The sequence below is a fragment of the Rhinoderma darwinii genome, chromosome 4, assembly GCF_050947455.1.
Source record: "Rhinoderma darwinii isolate aRhiDar2 chromosome 4, aRhiDar2.hap1, whole genome shotgun sequence".
Classification (NCBI taxonomy): Eukaryota; Metazoa; Chordata; class Amphibia; order Anura; family Rhinodermatidae; genus Rhinoderma; species Rhinoderma darwinii.
Genome location: NC_134690.1, coordinates 377,241,367 through 377,266,187, shown reverse-complemented (window position 1 = coordinate 377,266,187; position 24,821 = coordinate 377,241,367). Strand labels below are relative to the sequence as shown.

General features: G+C 38.9%; 1 protein-coding gene across 17 annotated transcripts in view; it reads right to left on the bottom strand.

Annotated features, from left to right (window-relative positions):
• The window catches only part of NRXN1 (neurexin 1), a 1,175,924-nt gene that overhangs the window by 33,341 nt on the left and 1,117,762 nt on the right, over window positions 1–24,821 (bottom strand). The window contains exon 1 of one of the 17 annotated variants that reach the window (XM_075863184.1): window positions 16,002–16,160. The exons of the other annotated variants lie outside the window; for them this stretch is intronic. Within the exon in view, the coding sequence (XP_075719299.1) occupies window positions 16,002–16,034 (33 nt within the window). The 5' untranslated portion in view covers window positions 16,035–16,160. Of the gene's footprint in view, window positions 1–16,001; window positions 16,161–24,821 lie in introns of those variants that run through there. 17 annotated transcript variants of the gene reach the window in all.

Below are 24,821 nucleotides of genomic sequence, written 5' to 3'. Positions count from 1 at the left end.
GGTTCCTGAATGGGGGATCTCCATCGATTAACTCAGAGTTCCCTAATGTGGAATTTGCAAATGGCTTTTCAAAACAGGGAAAATATTACTACTAAAGGGGCAAAAATGACAATAATACTAAACGAGAGAAAGAATCAAAGCGCAGATAGATGAAAAAAGATGTACCTTCATGCACAGATAAGAAGGGTACATTTAGCTTAAAGGAATTTTGGCTCATGATTATAGATTATCTAGAAATTTATAGATTGTCTAGAAAATGTTTTATTTTTTATCAGTTATGTTACTTTTTATGCCTTTATCCCTCTTTTTCCTGCTGATGTCAATGCCAGTAAATGGGAGGCAGAAGACAAATTAAAGAACATTCTATCTGATTAAAAAGAATGATGGTCCCTGCCAGATGTACAGAAAATGTAATTACAAAAGTTCCTCTCTGTTTTTTTATTGTCACCTTGATAAATATCTATGTGCTTTTTTTAAGTGTACTTTTACTGGCTGTGTATGTGTTCACATCTGCCATAAAGATAGAAATTTAGGCCTCTTGAAATGTAAAAAGTATTTTTGGTTCATTATAATGTAATATATACTAAAGTGAAAAAACATCTTAATAGTTTAGCAAATGGTCTTCGAGATTCTTACACTGTTGAGCCTGAGGGATCAGTTTGGGATAGCACATACTTTGAGATACAAGCAGGTCATGTGATAGCTACATACAAGAACGCAGGGGTAGGTGTGCTGGTGCCAAGAGCTGAACTGCCATCATTTTCAACCGGTACTTAACCAGGAGGGATTATTTACAGGTAGGCCACTCTTGGCTCTCAGTGCAGCTGGGAATGCATAAGCCTTCACAGACCCAAAGTGATTACTGTCTTGTGTGAGTGGCTACAAGGGCACCATCCTGTTTTGGTTTTGCTTTAGCTCCTGTGTATGCCTAGTCTTAGTTTGCTGCATTTAATGTTCCTTTTCATTGTTAATAACGAATGTCTCCCCTCCAATGGCACCTTAGGCAGCTGCCTACTCTGACTTCCCCTCTTCCCAGGCCCCAAGGTGATGCAATTTAGAACTAATCCGTCTCTTACTCACATATACCATATATAATAATCTGACACTGTATGCTTGTATCACTAGGGACATGTGTTCTTTAAACCAGTAATATCACAACACCTCAGAGTCATAACCATAGAATTAAGAGGTTTCTCCCATTTATAATAATTGGGGCATCTAGAGAGTATAGTGGTTATTAGACTGCATATTGAACCAAAAAGGCTTCGTAATGTTATCGTTACAGAAGAAATATTGACGTTTACTACATCTCTCAGCAAATGTTTGCACACTTTCCAGCCTTCATACAGCCCCAAAAAATCAATACAATCCATTAACATGGATTTGAAGGACAGGTGAGTATTGCCACTATTATATTCTGTTTTCTCTCCTCTTACAGGCACTTATAACACAGTACAGTTTGTTTTATGCAGGCACTTTGTATTTTATGATGGAAGACGTTTTAAGAGCCTCAGCTTTACCCTTAAACATGTAAATGATACAAATGTAACAAGACATTCTTATACAAAGGAAGAAGACTCACAACAAAATGATTCATCTTGTCAAATAATGTTCAGATTATTGAAATGCAAAGGATTTTAGCTACGCAACAATATTCTACTGTTTTTCCACTAGAGTATAGTAATTTAGGTTTAGTTTGCTATAGTTCACAGAAGGACATGCAGAAATATAGATACATTTTTTTTTAACGTAGTAGAGCTGAGTTTGTTAATTGTCATAACTTATGATACTATGTGTGATATCAGCCGTGGATGTGATGATATTTCAAGCCACAAAGACATAAGGGCTCATTGGACATGACCATCTACAGCGTTGTACAACCTCTGAGTTGTCCGAGTGATAATACGACACCTATACAAGTGTATGGGGCCTTACATTTTTTTATGTCTGCTGACCATCATGAACCGGTTTAAAAAATAATTTTTAGTCCTTGGATAAACCCTTTAAAGGGTAACTAAACATTCCACAAATTTCTGACATGTCAGAAGTTTTGATTGGTGGGGGTTCGAGAACTGAGACCCCCACCGATCGCTAAAACAAAGCGGCAGAAGCACTCGTGTGTGTGCTGAGCCGCTTAGTTTCGGTTTGGCATTTTCCACGAAAGTCGATGTAGCAGTGTACGGGCTCATAGTCTTTATATTGAGTCCGTACACCGCTACATCGAATTTCCGAGAAAAGCCGACCAGAAACCAAGTGGCTCAGCGCTCACACGAACGCTTCTGACGCTTCGTTTTAGCGATTGGTGGGGGTCTCAGGGCTCGGACCCCCACCAATCAAAACTTCTGACATGCATGTCACTATGACATGTCAGAAGTTTGTTGAACATTTAGTTACCCTTTCAGTTCAGTGTATACATTGTATGCATTAAAGAGGCTCTGTCCCCAGTTTTAGATGCTGATAACTACTGTTTTTTAAAAGAAAAAAAACTTTGATTATTTACAATGTTATGATCATATTTAGATTTATGCCAATTTTTCTTAATGACCAACTGGACGTTTTTTCCCCCGTTTATATATGTGTGTGTGTGTGTGTGTGTGTGTGTGTGTTTCCGTTTAATGATATATTCCATAACTGTCCATGCATCAGTTATTTTCGACACATGAATTAATATTCACGGACAATTAAAGGCACTTTTTTATACTTATTTGCATAAATGAAGATAAATTCATTTATTTTTCCAGTGCTGTAAAATGTTTCCTTTGTACAGAGTGGCAATATGATGAGAAAATATGCATATGAATATTTCCATGGCATAGTCCTTCCTGTTGTGAATTTATGCAACATAGAACATTTTCATCCTTTGAAAACCACTGGGCTTTGCCAGCTGAATACTGATGAGCCAAGTTATTCTACCATAATGAAAATAGAAAGGATGTGTTCCTTTCTGTCTAATTATTGCTAGCAGTGACAAACACGTTTTAACAGTAGTTTGAAATGAAGTGTCTTCGAATTCCCAATAGTGATCCTAAGAGAGGCACTAAGCTGGTTGGGGGGGAAAAAAAATCAGCAAGTGTCTGTTCTTCCATCTTCATCTCTCAAAACCTCGCTAATTTCCTTTTTACGATTATAGGATAATATGGCTGACTTGTATTTTGCACGCTACGAGCGGCGGCAGCAGTATTATGTGTGGGTGCTACATTATAACAAGTGGTGATTTAACAACAAGTCATTTGTAGAGGCTTCTCCTAGATTTGTTGTCAATTGTACCCTAGAGCAATAATGAAGCATTGAAGTATAAGGCAAGTCAAACTTTAAGAAATTTAAACTCTATTTTCAATAAAACAAAACAATGCGGTCATTTCTGCTAAAATTTGCTTTCTATCTGAAAAAAAAAACAGCTCTGTAAAATGATAAATTTCACTGCTTGTGGCAACTTGTCAGCCGGGAACATAGTTGACAAGGAGTACCGGGGTACCATTACTCATGAATCTTAAATTCACAGTCATAGATCAAAAGCTCGGTATGTATTAGCCAAATTGCTTAGTGCTTTCACGGGTACCACAATGCTGAGCATCATACACACTTGTCACGTAACTTGTCTCAAACTCACAGGCAGAAAGACTCGTACGCTTGCACCTTTGTTTGTTTTCATTTAGGGAGGTTGAGAGTCATTATACAGAAGAATGAAGGAGTACACTAAGTCTATGGATCATCATTAATGATACTCAGGAAGTATATGTATTGGATGGAGAAACAATTTTTCAAAAGAGAAAAATTGGGATCTGTAGATGTACCCGAGCTGAAGTGCATCATAATAGCTGTTAAAGGGGTTGTCAGACACAAATAAAAACTACTTATTATTTTTATTTTCTTAAATAAAGAAACTTTCTAATATATTTTATTAGGTTTTCAGTCCCTGACGCTTGGACCTGGAAGTACAGAGCTGTCGTTCCTGCTTTGACGAGTCAACACGGGCTCGGGCAGAAGGGAGTTTCCTCTCTCTTCAATGTGTGTCAATGATGTGGATGAAGGGGATGGCTGCCTGGCTCAATTCATCAGCTAACCAGCTCCCTCCACTGTCATGGCTGATTAAGAAACCAAGAAGGGGCTGATGAATTGAGCCAGGCAGCCACTCCCTTCATCCGCATCATCGACACACAGTGAGGAGGGGGGAGCGACTTCCCCTTAGAGCCCGTGTTGATGCATCACTGCAAGAATGGCATCTTCGAACTTCCGGGACCATGCCATAGACTTTGTCTTCTACTAGCTTTCTTTGGATTTTACTGGGCAGCTGCATGGTTTGCTATTAAAGGGGCTGTCCACTACTGATGACCTATCCACCGAAACCTGGACCCCGCACCTTTAAGCCGCTCTGGCTGCCTCCGAGCACCGGACGTACATGCCGGAAGCAGTTGGCTCCGGCCCCTGAATAGCGGCTTAGCTGCAGTACTGCAGCTCTGCTCCTATTCAAGTGAATGGTAGCAGAACTGCAGTTCAGAAGCACGGCCGCTATGCAATGAACAGAGCCAACTGCTTCCGGCTCTGTACATCACTTAATGGGCCATAACATCTGATGCCTGGAGGCTGCCGGAGTGGCTTAACGGTGCGGGGTCCGGGTCTCGGACCCGCATCGCATCGATGATATACTGATGACCTATCCGGCAGATAGATTTTCAGTTGTTCAGTAGTGGATAACCCCTTTCACTATAATGTCCGACAACGCAACTACTAAGAATAGGCCAAGCAAAGACAAGCGGGCAATGCTTTTACTTTGTTATATTGGTCAACAGGAGCTCAGCAATCCCACCAGCCCCAATCGGACATTAGTTACATATCTAAGCGGCAGTTTGATACAATGTATCAGTCTGGAGTGCAGGATGATTAGCTCAAAGAGCATTAATTAGACCGGATACTACTGTATCCACTTCTCAGCTGTCAGCACTACTAGTTATGTCTCTGAATGTAAACAAGAGTGTTCTCATTCACTGACAGCAAAACCAAATCTTGAAAATGGTGAGGAATTTAAAGACAAAATATATTAGAAATGTGTGGAACTTTTCATTGATATAGTAATAAAGTTTGATTTATATAAGACCAGAAAACCACTCAAACCTTGTAGGTGGTCCCTAAAAGAAGAGCTAATGAGTGATTCATGTTTCGTATACACTACATTTTCTTCCATATTAATATTCTCCCATAAGTGATGCTTTGTTTAAACATTTCATTATTCTACTATGCTATCCTGGATGATAAGCATGAAAATCATGTATATTTCATGTAATTTGCATTAAGTAAATATGAAAAAAAAAATATCCAATTTAAGGAAAGCATGCAAATGATTTTGTAATAAATTGTTTTATAATGGCATAATATATTATTATGCAAAGACTTGATTATTCTTAATTAAACTACCGTGATACACTACAAATACGTAAGTTAAATTAGCTGGAAGATTAATGTTGTCACTTACGCAGTAGTGCATGCGATCACACTGAACCTTCCCCTATTTACTAAGGTGTGACTAATGGCTATAGTTATTTAACTCATACATTGCCCATAAATAGAATATAATACCTGAAAATTGTAGTAAAATGGTAACAAATAACTTTTGCAAATACTGTTCATCCCATAGCTTAAAGGGTTTCTACATTTAGACTTTAAACTGTATAGGTAGTGGTGTAGAAAGAGCACAGGGGTCCCAATAGCAAAGATAAAATGTAGGCGCCTTTCAAGGTGCTGCTTGACACCACCACACTGAAAACAACCTGTGACAGGAGGTCCTGGTGCCCCGATTCCTGTTGCATGACTTGAGTTCATTTTCAATTCTTTTGTTTGCTAAAACTGTAGCACCTGTGGCGACCACATCCCTGCGCAGGCTCTCACCCCTCAGCAAAATGGTGACATGACTAACTTAGGTTGAATAATAGCTGCATGGCCTGGCTCTATAATACGTAGGCCCTTGTGGGTAGGTAAAGGGAGGATATGGTCCCTTAAAGGGAATGTCCACAATGAGATAAAAAGATCTGCTTTTTAAAAAAAACTACTTTAATGTTGTTTAGCTGCAATACCATACACAGTCCATGCACATGAGGGGCACTGTTTCTAAGAAAAAAATGCAATGATGAAATACCCACATCCATATAGGCTGCTATAAGGACCCTATACACAGTATACATAGATTCGCACTATTGTAAAGGGTTTTTAAGACTAATAACAACAATTTTAAATCACCTTATTGATCTCACATATGTCGCTGCCGTGGCCAGTGATTGAGACCTGCAGTCACATGTCGAGACGACACGTAAGTTGTAGCGGCATTAATTATTATTAAATCCCTCTATAGTATATAGCAGTAAATCTCTCTATATATTCCCACACTAAAGTATTAAGCCATTCTACATAGCAGTGAATCCTCTATAAGTCCCTATCTAAAATTATTAACCACCTTCTACATGCTAGTTAACCCGATTTCTCAAAAACAGACAACCGATGACAACAAATGACCCTGTCAAATATCATTCTCATTGCTCAGTATATTTCATTTCTTAATTTTCAAGAGTAGTAATAATAAAAACATACTAATAACCTTGGAACCCAGTAATGTATTAATATATAGTCTCAGAATACAATGTGATAAGTGACACTGACAAATTAAACTATTAAATAATATAAAAAAAATAACAAAAATAACAAATATTAGAATTGATGGAAACCTATGGCTGGGACCATCACTTAGAACTTATTAATATATTGGGAAAATCCAATATTTTTATTATATTTGTACTCGCTTTGCTCCATTTTTCTTTAAATGTTTACTCATTATGTCGCTTCATGTGAGCACATTTTACAGTATAAAATAAAATGAGGGATTAGTGACAAAACAATCCTAATCAAAGACTAACATATACTTTGTGAAGCGTGAAGTTAACAGCAATGCTTTGAAATAAAACATGTTGGTTAGCTAATTAAAATGTTTTAAAGATAAAAGTTTTATGCAGTAATCTGCAGCATCAGCACTTTTATCTGGAAAAGCGTCACACCACATGTTCAGTACAATTCTCACAGTGCATCATCTGCTATAGCTAAAATTATCTCAAAGGACGGGTCAATATCTGAGAAAGAGAAAGGAAACCTGTATTGGATTTTATACAGTTCCTTTGTTATAAGTAAAACATTAATGCAGTAGATATAGATGATAAAATAGTAATAATCATACTAGCAAAAATAATAAGAATAGCAATAATAATAATAAAAATAATAGCATTAAAAAATATATATAATAATAATAGCAGCAATAATAATACTAGCAATAAAAAATTATAATAATAGTAATAATAATATCAATAATAATAAAATAATAATATCAATAATAATAATAATACTAATGTCAATAAAAATAGTAGTAATAATAATAATAATATCAATAAAAATAATTAATAACATTATAAGATCTGGGCTTTACATTCAGAACTATTTTTAAAGTCACGTAATATACACATGACAGTCTTGTATGGCTCCAATTTCATTGTGCACCAGTTTCGACCACCGATTCAGTTTACTGCAGACGTGGTGCAACTTGGACCAGTCATTCATGGATTGTCCTCCATGAAACATTTATGGGACCAGTAACTTTTCCCATCCATTTCTATTCAAGCAAGGCAAAATTATATGGAGGGCAAAATGGACAATTGCTACAGGGCCTTCATGACCTTCCTAAGTAGAATTATTATTTTGACACTGTATGCAACTGTAATGTGTACTATTTGGCATAGTATTTGAATGGCTATTGTTGTGGTTGTGATACTGTTTGTAACATGTTAATATATTGTAGCTGTTCAATTTTTAACTTTCACTTGTTTGATTTTTTGGCACTCAAGGCCTTACTGTGTGGGACATCAAGATGCCTATGGTCTCCACACAATTTGATCTGGACCTGTATTCTAGAGCAACTAGAGGTGGGAAAACTCACATCATCAAATTGAAGTATGAGGGCACGTTCAGACGTGGCAGAATTTTTCAGCTGCAAATGTTGGTGCAGATTTGGGGCAATTACGCAACGAATCTGCACCAACATTTGCAAATTTGACAGGTAATTCAGACGTTGCAGAAATCACAGCGGACTTGCCATAGATTTCAGTTTTTTAATTGCAAAGGCTGAAATCCGCAGTGAAATTCCGCTTCTTCTCCGCAACGTCATGAACATGCTGCGGAGGGGAAATTCTGCACCGTAGCCTGATTTCCGCTCAGTTATTTTCTGCAACGTCTGAACTAAGTTTCCTAAAAATGTATAGCAAGAAATAAAAAAAACGGCTGCTGCAGAATTCCACTGCGGACTGTCCGTAGTGGAATTCAACAGCAATTCTGCCATGTCTGAACGTGCCCTTATTCTATCTGTGCTTGAGCTCGCCTTGCCAAAGTCTTAGTACAACACTGGTCTTACACAAGCATGAAGCATAGAGAAATGACCTACCATGGATACTAATACTACTAGGACCCAGGATTATACAGTATATAGATATGCTGCCATTAAGAGCTTATTTTACATGGATTACAAGGTTACATTTCCTTGAACATACTGTAAGCTGATGACATGGAGATATGAAGAAGATAATATTTCAGAACAGTAAGTGCACTAGAACATAGGGTCACGCCATGAAAATTAGAAGCATTGCACATTTCACAGGAGGAGACATTCTAGAACAAGAGGTCACGACATGCTGTACTGATAGAAGAGAGCAATGACTTCTTGGAGAAGATATGCTAGTAAGAATCTAAGATCTGACAAGGAATTGTTTTACAGCAGAAGGTCTGCTAGAAGATGTACTAATGGCCATGTGTTTAAAGAATTATATGATACGTCTTTATCCCATGAGCAGGAAATGTTAGAGAACAAATGTAGACTAGAAATATTACCAAAGGAAACATTGTATAAAAACCTGGAGTCAGTCATAAAAACTGGTGCCAAAAAGAGCAATATCATCGGTTGCCATGGGCAGCAATCTTTTCTTCTGCACTCACAATTTCTTAGGTAAATCTGTTTCGGGGAATTCTGGTTTACATATCTGCCACTACAGCTCATACAGGAATTGTTATCTAGATTTCCTTGTCCCCCGAATGGTAAATCGGCATATTTATATCTGTATAATAGATGGATTTGTCATGTGGACTCTCGGATAACTGGGTGACAACCACTGTTGGAGATGTAGTAGTGACCATATTGGTTACAACCCTGAAGCCCGAGAAACAAATATAGCTTCGAAATGGATGAGTAGAATATTTTGCGACTTGATAGGAGAATACACAAGGTTTATACTTACTGATAGAAAAACATTCTCTTTAATCCCTTAATAACCTGGCCTGTTTGGGCCTTAATGTCCGGCTAAATTTTTTCATTTTTGCCTCCATGCATTTCAGCAGCCATAACAAATTTATTTTTGACTGATGTGACTGTATAAGACCTTGTTTTATGCGGTAGGAATTGTATTATTTCTTGGCGCTTTTGGAGGTGCATATAAATGACTGTGTCATTTATATATTTTATTGTGGATCAAATACAGCAAAAAAATATTTTGCCATTTTTTGTTTATTATCAATGCTGTTGACGTTTCAGTTTTTGTTTTTATGTAATGTATGTGCAATAAAATGTATTTTATTCAAAACAATTTTATATATTTTTTGTAAACACATTTAAAATAAATATGTGACATTTTTAATGACAATTGTTTTTACTTATGTTTGATATATATTTTTATTACATAATATGTCCCCCACAAGATGGTCATTGAAGATTCATGGGGACATCAATTTTTGTTTTTATTGTGCAAGTTCTCTCTGTAAGTGGGGCATCCAGTTAGGGGGAGAAACAGGCCATTGTCATGACATTGGTCACTGGCAGAACTGATCTGGGTCTGGTATGCTATGCCAGGGGGTACCTGGCAATCATAATCATCGCCAGGTTCAATAGAGGCTGCTGCCCCTATTCACTACATAGCGTTTATTGTATGAAGGTTGAAAATGAGAAGAAAGAAGCAGTCATAGACTGCTTCTATCTTCTCCTCCGGGTTCCCGATGTCTCTGACAGCTGGGCATCCAACCTTCTCCTGCTAGATTGCAGTGGCAAGAGCTGTAAAGCAGAGATGCCAAAATACGTTGCTACAGACTCAGTACCTGTGCTTCCTGCTATTAAAAGACACAGAGTGGTTGTTAAGGTGTTAAAGGGGTTGACTACGTTTTACAATCTCTTTTTGTTTGAAGTGTTCTCCAATGATAAGCATATCACAGAATATGCAGAGGATGGAACCCACGGTGATCAGCTATAATCTGTGCGGGACCTCAACAGCAAGTGTCTAATTCTCCTGCAGCACCACCATAGGAGAAATGAAGTATTACACAGTTCTCATTGAAAGCCATGAGTTGTACATGTAATGCACAGACATGTCGCGTCTTCCAGAGCAGGAGACACTCTTGTTAGCTGCTTTCCACTCTTGCTAAAGGACAAGCGTTACCTATCTATCAATTTAGAATCCACTTACAGGGTATTTAAAGTGGATTTTCTAAACCAGACAACTCCTTCAAGGATTTATTCCTGGTAACATCTAATGTCAATGAAAATAAGAACGTCACATATAAATGAATACAATGAAGGTACCTATATTGCTATCAGCACTGGGAATGCAGGTACTGCAAATAAACTTCAGGTGAAAACTTTTGTTATAAAAAAATCTAAACATTGATTAAAAAGATACAGGTCACCCCAATTTTGCTGTAATAACAGATGATGTCTGAGATCCCCACAGAAGAAGCCAAGAAAAATTCTCATTTGTAACTTTCAGCCTTGATATTGATTTTAAATTGTTTGTTCTAAGCAATATCTATGGCCTAGTTTTGTATGATAAAAATCTATGATATCAGTGTAATTTTCTCACTTTCCCAAAGGTTTGCTTTTTTTCTGCAGGTGTACAGAAAAATCTACTATTGATAGCATCAAGCCTGAGGCTTGCCCTTGGAAAGAATCCATAATTACATCTGAAACTCTGATATATCTTCTCAATCATGCAAGGTCAATGAGAATTTCATTTTGCACAATGTCTGGGTCCTACAACTAGATATTTATCAATGTGAGCATTCTAGATTTCATGCTATACACAGTCCATTTTTGTAATTTTGGTTTAATGGACCCACTTACAGGTTTACAGCTATTATGAAGATAATAGGTCATAGCTATTCTGCTGACTTATTGGCCATTTAAGCAAAAGACAAATATGTTGTATGTGACTTGATAACAAAGTCAGAGGAAATGATTCTCTATGAAAGAACCATTGAAGGTTTTCCATATGATTGAAAATGTATGGAACAAGGATATACCCACCAACTAAGATTATCTATTGATTTTATTAATTTATATAGTGCCAACATATTCTGCAGCACTGTAGAGAGATGGACATCACCTACATAGGTTCCTGTTCTTTATCTGTAAGTTTTTGGTATATGGAAGATATTCCACAAAAACAAGGGAAGAACATACAAACTTCATGCAGATCTTGTCCTTGGTTGGATTCAAACCCAAAACCCAAGACAACAGTGCTAACCACTGAGCCACCATTCTGCTATGGGACCTAGAAAAGTGGGGTCCATACCATTTTTCTCCATAAACATTACATTAAAGAGGCTCTGTCACCAGATTTTACAACCGCTATCTGCTATTGCAGCAGATCGGCGCTGCAATGTAGATTACAGTAACGTTTTTATTTTTAAAAAACAAGCATTTTTGGCCAAGTTATGACCATTTTTGTATTTATGCAAATGAGGCTTGCAAAAGTACAAGTGGGCGTGTTTACAGTAAAAGTCCAACTGGGCGTGTATTATGTGTGTTACATCGAGGCCACATCGGCACCAGAGGCTACAGTTGATTCTGCAGCAGCATCAGCATTTGCAGGTAAGTAGCTACATCGACTTACCTGCAAACGCCGATGCTGCTGCAGAATCAACTGTAGCCTCTGGTGCCGATGTGTCCTCGCTCATCCGACACGATGCAGGACCTGGGGCAGGAAGTGAGTGACGTCACAGCGTGATCTCTCGAGAACACGCTGTGTCTGCACTGCCAGAAGCTGGGCGTTCTGAAGAGAAGTGGATGATACTTCTCGTCAGAACGCCCAGCTAGTAAAAGAAGTAAACACACCCAGATGTAACACACACAAGACACGCCCAGTTGGACTTTTACTTTAAACACGCCCAGTTGGACTTTAGCAAGCCTCATTTGCATAAATACAAAAATGGTCATAACTTGGCCAAAAATGCTTGTTTTTTTAAAAATAAAAACGTCACTCTTATCTACATTGCAGCGCCGATCTGCTGCAATAGCAGAATGGGGTTGCAAAATCTGGTGACAGAGCCCCTTTAAGCTGTGCTGGCCAAATCCCTGCTCTCCAAGGAAATCTCAACATTATCAAATATGGAAGTGAGTAAGCAGTCCAATATTTATAAAAATCCTTATGTTTCATTAAAGTTGGAAAGGAGGAAAGAAGAACAAGCTCTATGTCGGCTTGTCTTGGGATTAGGGCTTTGGTGGTATGATCCACCACCAGGAGAGGACTCCCTTTTGAATATATGGCCATGTCAATTGAGTATTAAACTAGAGTTAATTAGGTATGGATCATGGGGGCTTACATTTGTCTCCCCACTCCGTCAATAGAAATCTCATTGAAGAATACACCAGTCAGCCACTCTAGACAGAAATGGCTGCTAACAGAAAATAACAAATTTCATCAAACTGCAGAACAAGTGTAGATAGCGTTTAGGTATAGTGTAGACCCAGGTAAGTTCTAGGGAAAATGATTCCGAATTGTAGAATAGCTTGCAAACTGAAGTAATGACTACACAAATCTGCAAGAATTAGGATGCTCTGAACCAGAACCCTTCTTCTGCATTGTAACTAGAAATGCCATTTTTTTTTAGTGATGGTGGCCTACTTCTCATGTTTACCTCTGTGACATTGTACCACAGTTCAAGGGGAAGCACTTTAAGGAGAAAGCTGTGTTTATTTCATTCTTAATATAGAATCAAATGAATCCTGGGATTTGATATTTTAAAGGAGACCTGTCATCAGATACATTACTGTATTTTTTCTTACTTGTGACATGGATGGGAAACCATTTGGGACTAAGAAAGGTGAGTTATGGCTAAGACTTTGACACTGAGCGTTGTAAGAGGAGCCCAGAGGGTAGTAAGCAAAGCAAGTGAGAGAAATTGCTAGGAAACTGTGCACTCAGTAGTAAAGTCAAATAACTATATTAAAGGACAAGATGACATATCAAATTCATTATTTAGTTGTAAATTATGTTTCTTTGCATAAATGTGTTTAGATTTAACTGCCAATGAGATCATGTTGTTTTTGTTATGTACAGTAATAGATATTTTACATACGAAGACAGGATGGATCTGCAAGAGCGTGAGCTATACATATATGTCGGCTTTCCACTTTGACTCAAAGAGGGGAGTCCCAACTGAGAGAACGCATCTACGTCATCCACATGCCCTCATATGATTTCCGTTAAGATTACATGTATGGCGGTCCATATGCAAATTTTTTTTTCTTGAAGATGTCACACAAATCATCTGACAGAACATATTGCTTAAGTTATCTAGGAAAACCTTGTCAAGTTGCTCTGAAGCAAGACATTACAATGTCATTCTTCATAGACGATGACACATGGACATCTGATCATGCATCATAATCTATAGAGAACGTGTACTATAATTGTATACGCCTAACAATGTCATGAATAGGTCCTTCATGTAAGAGGATTTTTATTTTAGGTTCAGTGGCTATCCAACCAATTATTGGAGAGGAAGTGATCATAAGGACTATCACTTTGCATTTTATTTGCTTGAAAAAAAATCAACATTTTCTCCGCTGTTAATTATTGTTATGTTTGTATAATGGCGGCCAGCCCAAAAAATAAATAAAAATAATAACAATAATTTTGTATATATACACATATATATATATATATATATATATATATATATATATATGTGTATATATATATATATATATATATATATATATAGGTTTATACATTTTAATGTTACTATTAACAGCAACTATCAAGATTCATTGGTTGTAGTGTAAGTCTTTCAGATATATGTTTGGTTATACTAAATGTGTAAAATATCAGTAACATAATTGTATATTTGTAGGGGAAAAAGGGAAAAATCATGTCTACGATACATACAACAACTCTCAATGGAATAACAAATAACAAATAGCAGCCAAAATAGGTATTATTACTATATATATTGGTTTTAAATGGGCATCATTTTTCCTACTGCTATTACCCACATACATTAACCCGAAATGGTGAAAATGTCCAATTAAGGAGTAGATTGTCATCTCTAAACAGGGCATCATCTATCTCCTTCCTCTGGAGCTCACAGATATGACTGGCCTGCAGTTGTCTCCACAACAGGTAAGTGCAAAGGCCGCTAAATTAAGTGAGCACAGGGGTCCCACTGGACAGACCCTCGGAAAATTAAAGATATGAAATCTCTGGACCTTGAAAAAAAAAGCTGACAAACAACACTAATAAAACACAAGTTTGACACTAAAACATAAATTATTTTGGTGAGAAAAAAAAAGGTAAAATCCTTCAATACAACACAAGTGGGTAAAAAAAATCCCTTGAACATCTTTTTAAAAAAAAATAATAATGATACAATCGCCTACATTATTCACGTGTTTTAAATTCAATTCCATGCATAACCTTTTTATAAGAATGTCAAGGAAAACTATACATCAGTTCAGTACAGCTCATGGTTTATACATCAAAGTCCATTTGCACAATTTGTTCTGCAATTTTTCCTCCTTCATGTTCACGTATGTGTACTAGAAAATGCTTTCATTGTTACCATGAGGGACACATTAAACTCGACTTCAACACTCAGCACATTCTGTTTTCCATGAATATACTATTTACATGTAACCGATCATCAAAGTATCAAAAGACACGCAGTAATCGTATAGATTTATCTCGCTTTAAATGTTTGTTTTTTTAACATTATTTTTATTTTAACGTCCCTTTCTTTCAAAAATATAGAAACAGGGTCAGACCGAACGAAAAATGTAGGAGGTCATATAAGAACAGATGCATAATGTAGATTCCAGTACTGAGTAATAGAAAACCTAAATACAGCATTCACGTTTTTTTACTTTTAAATCACACATATAGTCAGATTAAGAACATTAGTGCCAGCGATAAAAATATTAAGTATTAAAAAATAAAAAAAATGACAAAAAAAATAAAAATGAAAAAACTATTTCTTATTTTAATTAGTATCAATCTGATATGCACAGTTTATACCAAAATAAGTATAGAATTTTTTATTTTGCATGCTACGTTTTTTCCAGAAAACATGTAATTCACTACAATTCCCCTTAACTAATACATCAGCATGCACAAGAGTCGACGATCAGAGTGACGAGGGGGGGGGGGGCAAACAAAAGCAAGCTGTCATGGTCAAGGATTAAGCCATTTTTTCCCCAAATAATTAGATTAGCATTGCAGACTGTCTATCACACGCTTGAAGCAGCGTTACATGGTGTTTTCACTAGTGCTGTCATTTACTGTACAGTGTTGTAGCAGACATGCTGGAAAACCCTGAACACAGCGAGTCTCATGCTGCCAGGACAAAGACAAAAAAGCCTTTTCGTTACACGAGACAGAGAAGGAACACGTATAAAACATTCCATACTTCAACACGGAACATGCAAATATGTGCCTTTAATATTAATGCCATGCAATCTCTCCGCGTACGCTTTACAAATGTTACGGGAACAAACAAAAATCAAAAGAAATAAAAATAAAATTTGCGCTATTCGGTGAAATAGGTTCTCCCACCCCCCTTATATTCTGTTTTACTTGTAAAACGAATGACATATTAACACCCTCCATGCTGCAGTGCTCAGCCTGTGCTTCTGTACCGGCTGTGATGGAAGTAGCTACCTGAAAGGTTTCACAGTGCCATCTCATATCCATGTCTGCCTGGCTACCCTGCGTGCTTATAGCTTTTTTTCTTAATTCTTAATGGAAATCCTAGGAAATTTAGTCCATCCTCTGAAATCAATACTGGTGACAGAAGAGCTCCCTGACTCAGTGGGAGATCAAGATGATAAATTGCCTGCGCATCAGCTTGGCCTATCAGTGCCCCGCACACAGATTGGCGAGGAAAAAGACACACACAAAAAAAGGCTTCATCCGTCACGTGTCAGAGAGAAGCCAATAGCTGACACTTTGCTGCAAGAAGCGATGCTGCAGTTTGTTGAACAGGGGAGAAGTAGAGCACACAGCAGTCGTGTGCTCAGCTATACAATCCTGGCAGTGAACGAGCAGCGTTCTCCGTGCACAGCGCCCGCATGTGTGATTACACTTGGAAGGAAGCCATTATGCTACCACAGGTTGCCACACAAAATGACAGGGAATTTAAAAGCATAATACATTGCAGCTTTCTCTTACGATGATATTTTTCCCCCTTTTTAATTTTTCAGTGGGACGTTGATTATTTCAATTCTTTCATCTGATTTGGAATTTGCAGCCTAAAGCTTGACAATTACCATAGTGATCACTCTACGGTGCTGCCTCCAATGTACCTAAGTGCAATTATAAATGTATTCCCAGGTTAATGGATGCTAATTTTTCTAAGTCATGTAATTTCACAAGACATCTCTGTATGGCAATTACACAACATTAATTCAATACATTAATATTCTGGTTTTAAGCAAAGATTGATTGTTTGGCCGCTTACACATTTAGACATAATTGCTGTTTTGCAGGGACATTTTAAAAAAAAAATGTTAGCTGAACCATAATAAAATTGTAATAACCTGTCTAGTAATTGTGCTTATATTTATAGTATTATTTATATATATATTAGTAGAATGGATCAACACCGGGGAACTGTGTGCCTGTTATTAGTCCGATACTTCAGAATAATAGCCCACCAGCATTATTATAGGGGAACTAGTCAGGGATAAACTGTGTGTGGTTCAATAAGATACATTTGGTTTCTAATTTTAAAGTGGAGCGCACACTTCACCATTCATTTTTACAATACATCACCACTCTCAAAGGAGAATTTCAAAAACTTGCAAGTCTTTCTCAGTTTCCTTATGTAGCCCTTTACTCCAGGGGTACCTTTTTCCTGCCAAGGGCCATTTGGATATTTAGAACATCATTCGCGGGCCATATAAAATTATCAACGTAAAAATTTTTGGCTGCTAGATTTGGTCAGACATTTAATTAACTCACCCCTAATTTCATGGCTGGAACGGCTTCTCTTTGGTGAGGTGTGTGATGTTAGCCGGTGATGATGATGATGTGTCGGTCAGTCTGGAGCGCAGTCGACTCTTTTCAATGGTAAGTTGTTCCGACTTACTTAAAGGGACATCAGGGACATTTATGACATATCCACAAGATATGTCATAAATGTCAGATAGATGCGGGTCCCACCCCTATCTCTAGAATGGGGCACCCTGAACCCCGTTCTACCTCTCCGTGTTCCGGCTGATTTCAAACCATGAAGAAGAAAACAGTGTAGCTCGCTGACCTGCGCTGTTTCCATAACTCCCATAGTAGTGAATGGCAGTTACGGAACCAGCATAGCATGTGAGCTACACTGTTTCTGTAACTACTATTCAGTTCTATGGGACCTAGGGAAACAGCGTCTTCTTCATAGTCGGAAATCACAAGCTTTAGCCACAACACAAAGAGGTAGAATGGTGTTTAGGGGCCCCGTTTTAGAGATAGATCTGGGACCCAGAGGTGGGACCCGCATCTATCAGACATATATGACAAATCCTGTGGATATATTATAAATGTCCTTGATGAAAAAAGCCCCTTTAAGTTTCCTGGACCTCACTTAGAGTAAGTAGGGCGGGCGGACAGGGCCAAGGAGGGAATGACACGGCGGCAGAGTGAGGTCGGGGCATGCTGTGACAGGAGTGGTCCAGTCCAGTCACCTGACCTCACGTCACTGACGTGAAGTCAGGTGACTAGACTGTGCCGGCCTGGTAGTGGACCAGTCCAGTCACCTAACCTCACGTCACTGACTCAGATCAGGTGACCGGACTGATCCACTCTTGGGCTGTCACGCACCGACCTCACTCAGACCGCCGCTGCCGCCGCCATACTTGGCTCCGTCCGCCCTTCTCCTGTTCCTAAATGTGAGTGAGCAGAGCGGACTCACAGCGGCAGCGGCGGTCAGAGTGAGGTTGGGCCGGACCAAATTATCCCGTGGGCCTTATACGGCCCGTGGGCCGGACGTTCCCCACCCCTGCTTTACTCTGTGAGAACCTTCAGCTTAAGGGCACATTCAGATGTGGCGGAATTGCTGTTGAGTTGCCGGACAGTCCGAAGAGGAAATCTGCAGCAGCCGTTTTTTACATTGGATTCTATAGATTTTTAGGTAACTTAGTTCAGAAGTTGCGGTTAATAACTGTGCGGAATTTTCACTCCGTAGCATGCACATTTTGTTTCGGAGAAGAAGCGGAATTTCACTGCGGATTTCAGCCTTTGCAATGCAAAAACTAAAATCTGCAGTATGTCCGCTGTGATATCCGCAACGTCTGAATTACCTGTCAAATATGCAAATGTTGCTGCAGATTCGTTGCATAATTGCTGCGAATCTACAGCAACATTTGCAACTGAAAAATCCTGCCACGTCTGAACATGCCCTAAAAGAGTCTTATGTGTATTTTTGTGATTTCTAAAGAATTGCCTTGAGTCACAGCTAAATACAATTTTGAGTAGCTGACAATACTGTTTGACTACATAAAGGTTGATATAAATTGCCAAGATCATTTAACCCCTTAATGACCAGCCTATTTTAAACCTTAATGACCAAGCAATTTTTTACGTTTTTCCATCGTCGCATTCCAAGAGCTATAACGTTTTTATTTTTGCATCGACATAGCTGTATAAGGTCTTGCTTTTTGCGGGACAAGTTGTATTTTTTAATAGCACCATTTTGAGGTACATATTATTTATTGATTCACTTTTATTAACTTTTTTTTGGGGGGGAATAGAAAAAAATCTGAAATTTCGCCACAATTTTTTGCGTCCTAAATCGACGCCGTTTACCGTGTGGTATAAATAACACAATAACTTTATTCAGCGGGTTATTACGATTGCAACGATACCAAATTTGTATCGATTTTGTATGTTTTACTACTTTTACCCAGTAATAACGCTTTTTTTTCAAAATTATTTGTTTTTGTATCTCCATATTTGAAGAGCCGTAACGTTTTTATTTTTTCGCCGATGTGGTTGTATGAGGGCTTTTTTTTGCGGGAAGACTTGTAGTTTTTATTGGTACCATTTTGGAGTAGATGCGACTTTTTGATCACTTTTTAATCACATTTTTTAAAAGTTAGGATTCACAGAAAACAGCAATTTTTCCGTCGTTTTTTATTTCATTTTTTACGGCGTTAAGTAATGTAATGGCTTTATAGTCGGGATCGTTACGGACGCGGCGATACCAAATATGTGTAACTTTTTAACTTTATTTTGTTTTGTTTTTTATAAATTCTTTATTTTAAAGTTTTTCATAACATATGAAAAGGGAATACAGAAAGGAAAAAAAAAAGGGGAATACACAGTAAGGGGGTAGATACATATCTCAAATTTGTCATACCATAAAACAAGTTATCAAGAGTATATAGGCGAATATACAGCAAATATCACGCGTTCTCATAAAATATCCTAACATTACATCTGATAGGCTGTTATTTCGCAGAGAACCAACAACCTAAAATCACCGACAACTCTCGTGGAGTCTGCTAAAATTTACTACCAGGAGTAATCCAGGTACCTACTGTCCATAGGATTAGGGGGTAGACAGGAATAGGCACCTTTCGGCGTGGATAAAACAGAAAGAGAAAAGAAAAAGACAAAGAACAAGATAAAGTGCACCAGACAGACGTATGTTTAAGAGTTAAGCGCTTCAAACTCTGGAGTGGTACGGAAATCATGCCACTTCTGCGACGTCTGAAAGTGAGAGACAGAGCGCTGGTGGACTATAGCTATCGACTCTTCCATATCGTGTATATGTGACATTTCCCTGATCCATTCCGACACCGTAGGGATAACAGTACTTTTCCAATGTCTGGGAATCACCGTTCTAGCTGCAACCAGGATGTAGCCCAATAACGTGCGGGCCCATCCCTTGGTTGCCCCCGGTATTATGGATAGAAGTAATACTTCTGGGCTGTCCTCTAAGGTTATGTCGAGGATGTTCTTGATCAAAGATAGTATCGATCCCCAAAATGGGCGAAGGATAGGGCAATCCCACCATATATGGGTCATCGTTCCCCTCACTAGTCCACAGCGCCAACACCGATCCGATGTAGACGGGTATATCCGATTCAGGACTGCCGGCACCTTATACCACCCAGACAAGATTTTAAAATTAGTTTCTTGCGCTTTGCATGAGATTGAGAATTTATGGCATAAAGTAAATGCCCTGGACAAGTCAGCAGGTGGAATAGATGCCCCCAGTTCTTTTTCCCAACTTAGGGCATAGGAAGGTTTGGATACCCTCTTCTGTTCCAGTAAAAGAGCATAAACCAGCGCTATCGGCCTCGACGCTGTGGAGGACGAGGAGACCAGAGACTCGAAAGGGGTCAATTCCCTGGACAGATGTAGGGAGTGTTTATTTTTGCTAAAATAGTGCTGCAGTTGAAGAAAGTCCCACTTCGACCGTAAGGACCTGGCGTCTACTGTGACCAAATCTTCATACTGTCTTAGTTGACCCGATACCATCACATTTTTAAACGGGACACCCAAGTCCCCATCACCTCGCAGTCTACCCAAAAAGGATGGCTGCAATCCCGGAGCGAAGTCCTTGTTCCCTATTACTGGCGTCAACGGCCCATTTCTAGAGAATAGGCCAGTCCTGGCGAGGTACCTGTCCAGGGTACGCAATAGCTCCCCTACTACCATAGGTAAGGATTTGGATGCCATCCTGCTGCCTGGTGGCCTAGGCGCCCAAGGAAGGGAGATCAATGGGAGTTTTGTCTGGGCTGCTTCTAACTGTATCCACCTCTTGTCTGATGGGGTATGAGCGATGTCAAGTAACCTCGCCAAGGTTGCAGCCATGTAATAGAAGAAGCAATCCGGTAAAGCCAACCCCCCTTTATTTTTCTGTTGTACCAGGATGTGGCGTGCCACCCTTGGCCCTCTCGAAGCCCAGACAAATTTCTTAAAGCAAACATTTAAATCTCGAAATAGCGTCTTAGGGGGGGTACAGGGTAGTGTTTGATATAAGTACAGTAAGCGGGGTAGTACATTCATTTTCAAGACATTGATTCTCCCTAGCCAGGACAGCCACTTTCCCTCCCATGTGTTCAAGTCTCGTCTTATAGTTTGTAAGAGGGGAACATAGTTCATGGCATATGTTTGCGTTATGTCCAAGGGTATCATTATACCCAGGTATTTAATCGCCCTAGGTTGCCAGGTAAAGCCAAAAGAGGACTGCAAGTCTTGTAAGGTGCTGCTATCAAGAGATATGTTCAACGCCGAGCTCTTAGTGAGGTTGATCTTAAAATTGCTATGTCGGCTATATTCCACAATAGTGGACATCAGTACCGGCAGGGAGATACGAGGTTGCGTGATGTATAACAGTACATCGTCTGCGAAAACGGAGCATTTGACGTGATGTGCCCCGACCTGTATGCCGCTGATGTCCGGATTACGCCTAATCGCCTGTAGAAGATGCTCCATGGTTAAGGCATAGAGAAGGGGAGATAGGGGGCAGCCCTGTCTGGTACCGTTGTTTATTTTAAATATTTTGTTTTTTTAATACTAAAGCAGTTTGTAAGGGGAAAAAGTGGGTTTTTCATTTTTTTTTCACTTTTTTTTATTAACTTTATTAAACTTTTTTTTTTTACTTTTTTACTAGTCCCACTTTGGGACTTCACTATGCGATCCTCCGATCGCTATTATAATACACTGCAATACTTCTGTATTGCATTGTATTACTGCCTGTCCGTTTAACACGGACAGGCATCTGCTAGGACATGCCTCCGGCATGACCTAGCAGGCATTTGCTACAGGCAGACCTGGGGGCCTTTATTAGGCCCCCGGCTGCCATAGCAGACACAGACACTCGGCGATCTTATCGCTGGGTGTCAGTGGGATGAGAGGGAGCTCCTTCCCTCTCTCCAAAACCACTCAGATGCGGTGCTCGCTATTGAGCTCCGCATCTGAAGGGTTAAACGGGTGAGATCGATACTAATATCGATCTCACCCGGTCAAGCAGGGACAACCCCAGCCCTCAGCTACATCTGGCAGCTGAGAGCAGGGAGATTTGACAGCTCCCTGCTCTGTTTACTTTATTCTGATGTAGTGCCGTGAAAAGGCTTATGCATCAGAATAAAGTCAGTTAGTGGCCGCCGTGAAAAGGCGTATTGGCGGTCACTAACGGGTTAAGAAACAACTTCGATAAAGGGGTTTCCTCTATTGCCCCAGTCAAGTCATATGGGCTTCATAGAGCGGATTCTGTAACTTGAAAGAGCCGCTAAATAAGAATGGGTCCCACTTTGTCAAACCTGCCAGTCCATGTGTTACGTGGTCGCCCATTCAATTGAATGGCCGCCATGTACTACTACATTTACCCTACAGTGGCCGGACGATACTTTCCCCTGCATGAACAATTGATTCCAGTTCCAAGAGCCACACCAGGTGATCGACCTGATAACTGTCTTTAGAGAAGGGGTGGTTTTCATGAGAAAAGTACTTTAATTCTATCAAAAAAAGCCCTGTAATTAAAATCTTGCACCATGGGTCTTTGCACATGCCACATACTCTTATACACGGTATTGCATGTATTCGGTTAGTTCTACAATATCTGGATGTACAGTAATAACTAATGTGAAATAGGTCAAATGGTCCTGTATCAATTTGTGTTTTGGATGGCCAATAATATGTTTGACAAACTAAAAACAGTTCTCCACTTAAAGAGGCTCTGTCACCAGATTATCAAATCCCTATCTCCTATTGCATGTGATCGGCGCTGCAATGTAGATAACAGTAACGTGTTTGTTTTTTTTTAAAAACTATCATTTTTGGCCAAGTTATGAGCAATTTTATATTTATGCAAATGAGCCTTTCTAATGGACAACTGGGCGTGTTTTCTCTTATTTCCAACTGGGCGTGTATTGTGTGTGTACATCTGGGTGTGTTTACTTGTTTTACTAGCTGGGCGTTGTGAATAGAAGTGTATGATGCTGACATATGATGCTGACATACACTTCTATTCACAACGCCCAGTTGGAAATAAGAGAAAACACGCACAGTTGTCCATTAGAAAGGCTCATTTGCATAAATATAAAATTGCTCATAACTTGGCCAAAAATGATAGTTTAAAAAAAAAACAAAAAACTTTACTGTTATTTACATTGCAGCGCCGATCACATGCAATAGGAGATAGGGATTTGATAATCTGGTGACAGAGCCTCTTTAAATCTATTTTTAAGAAAAACCTGATTAATAGCATGAGCTGAGATGAGGAATAGCACGGTGTGACTGCTGCCAATATGCTTTTCCCCTTCGCTGCTGATATACTGTGGAGTGCAAATATAGCTTTTAGTTGAGTCATGTGAGACCTACTGGTTGCTATATGGTTACAGGGCCTAACAACCGCAGTTTTTCAATAGGACTATTAAGCAACACAACTCTGGCTGCCGGCTTGTCTCAGATTAATTAAAGTGTCCCTCAAATTTTACTCTATGCAGTACATTTGCTGAGGCAACCATACGACGTAAAGTAAGTATTGTGCACGGGTCCTATTTTAATTAATACTTGCCTCGGTAACTGTACTGCACAGGGTCTAGTAGCGTCTCTCCACACCCAATGTCACATCGACCGGGAGAGTAATATCGGAGGGACACTTTAACTCAATACCAAATTGCCATTGACCCGAGGGAAGAAATATGGAAGTACAGCAGGCTTATCTCTATCTTTCATGGCCATGTTAATCCGATTTTTCTAAGTTAAATTTGGGTGGAGAACCTTTTTAAGGATTGTCTCCTTATAGATTATACAGCAGAATCGAACTTGGTGTAAGCAGTACTAAATGGCTCGCATGTATCAAGCTCTGAGCACCTCTTTATCTGGACATTTTCCATGGAAATAGTGGCGTATACTGTCTGTGTGAGGGATTTAAGTGTTAGCTCCAAAAATAATAACTGTTTGCCCCACATGCACATGGTGGCAAATGTGCATGGCTATGGGTAGAGTTACTTTTTAGCCCTATTTATGAAATGCTTTTCATCTGCATGCTACCAGCAGACAAGTGTAAAATGCAAACCACGAAAGTAAGCGCCAGCCCTTCTCCAATATCAAATAGAATAAATCTAACAAATGGTGTCGGAAAATAAACTCCAAAAACCCGCCACAAAATAAAAGTGACAGAGATAAGCACATATTGATACATATGGGTCTATGTGTACTTCACAACCATATTTAACTGCTATTAATTTCTATATAATTTAAAGGGGTATTCCCATCTCGGACATTTATGACATATCCACAGTATACCAAAGGTGCATCTATCAGACATGTATGGCATATCCTATGGATATGCCAGTAATGTCCAAAATGGTAATACCCTTTAACTCTACAACATACAGGTTGAGGAATTTTCAAACTTAGCTTTTTCTTGTGTTTAAAATGTGCGTGGTGAATCTGATCCTGTGATCCAAATGAAATGTGACCTGATGATTGATATTTTAGGCATTCTCTCTACTGGATACAGGTTGCTATACTTAT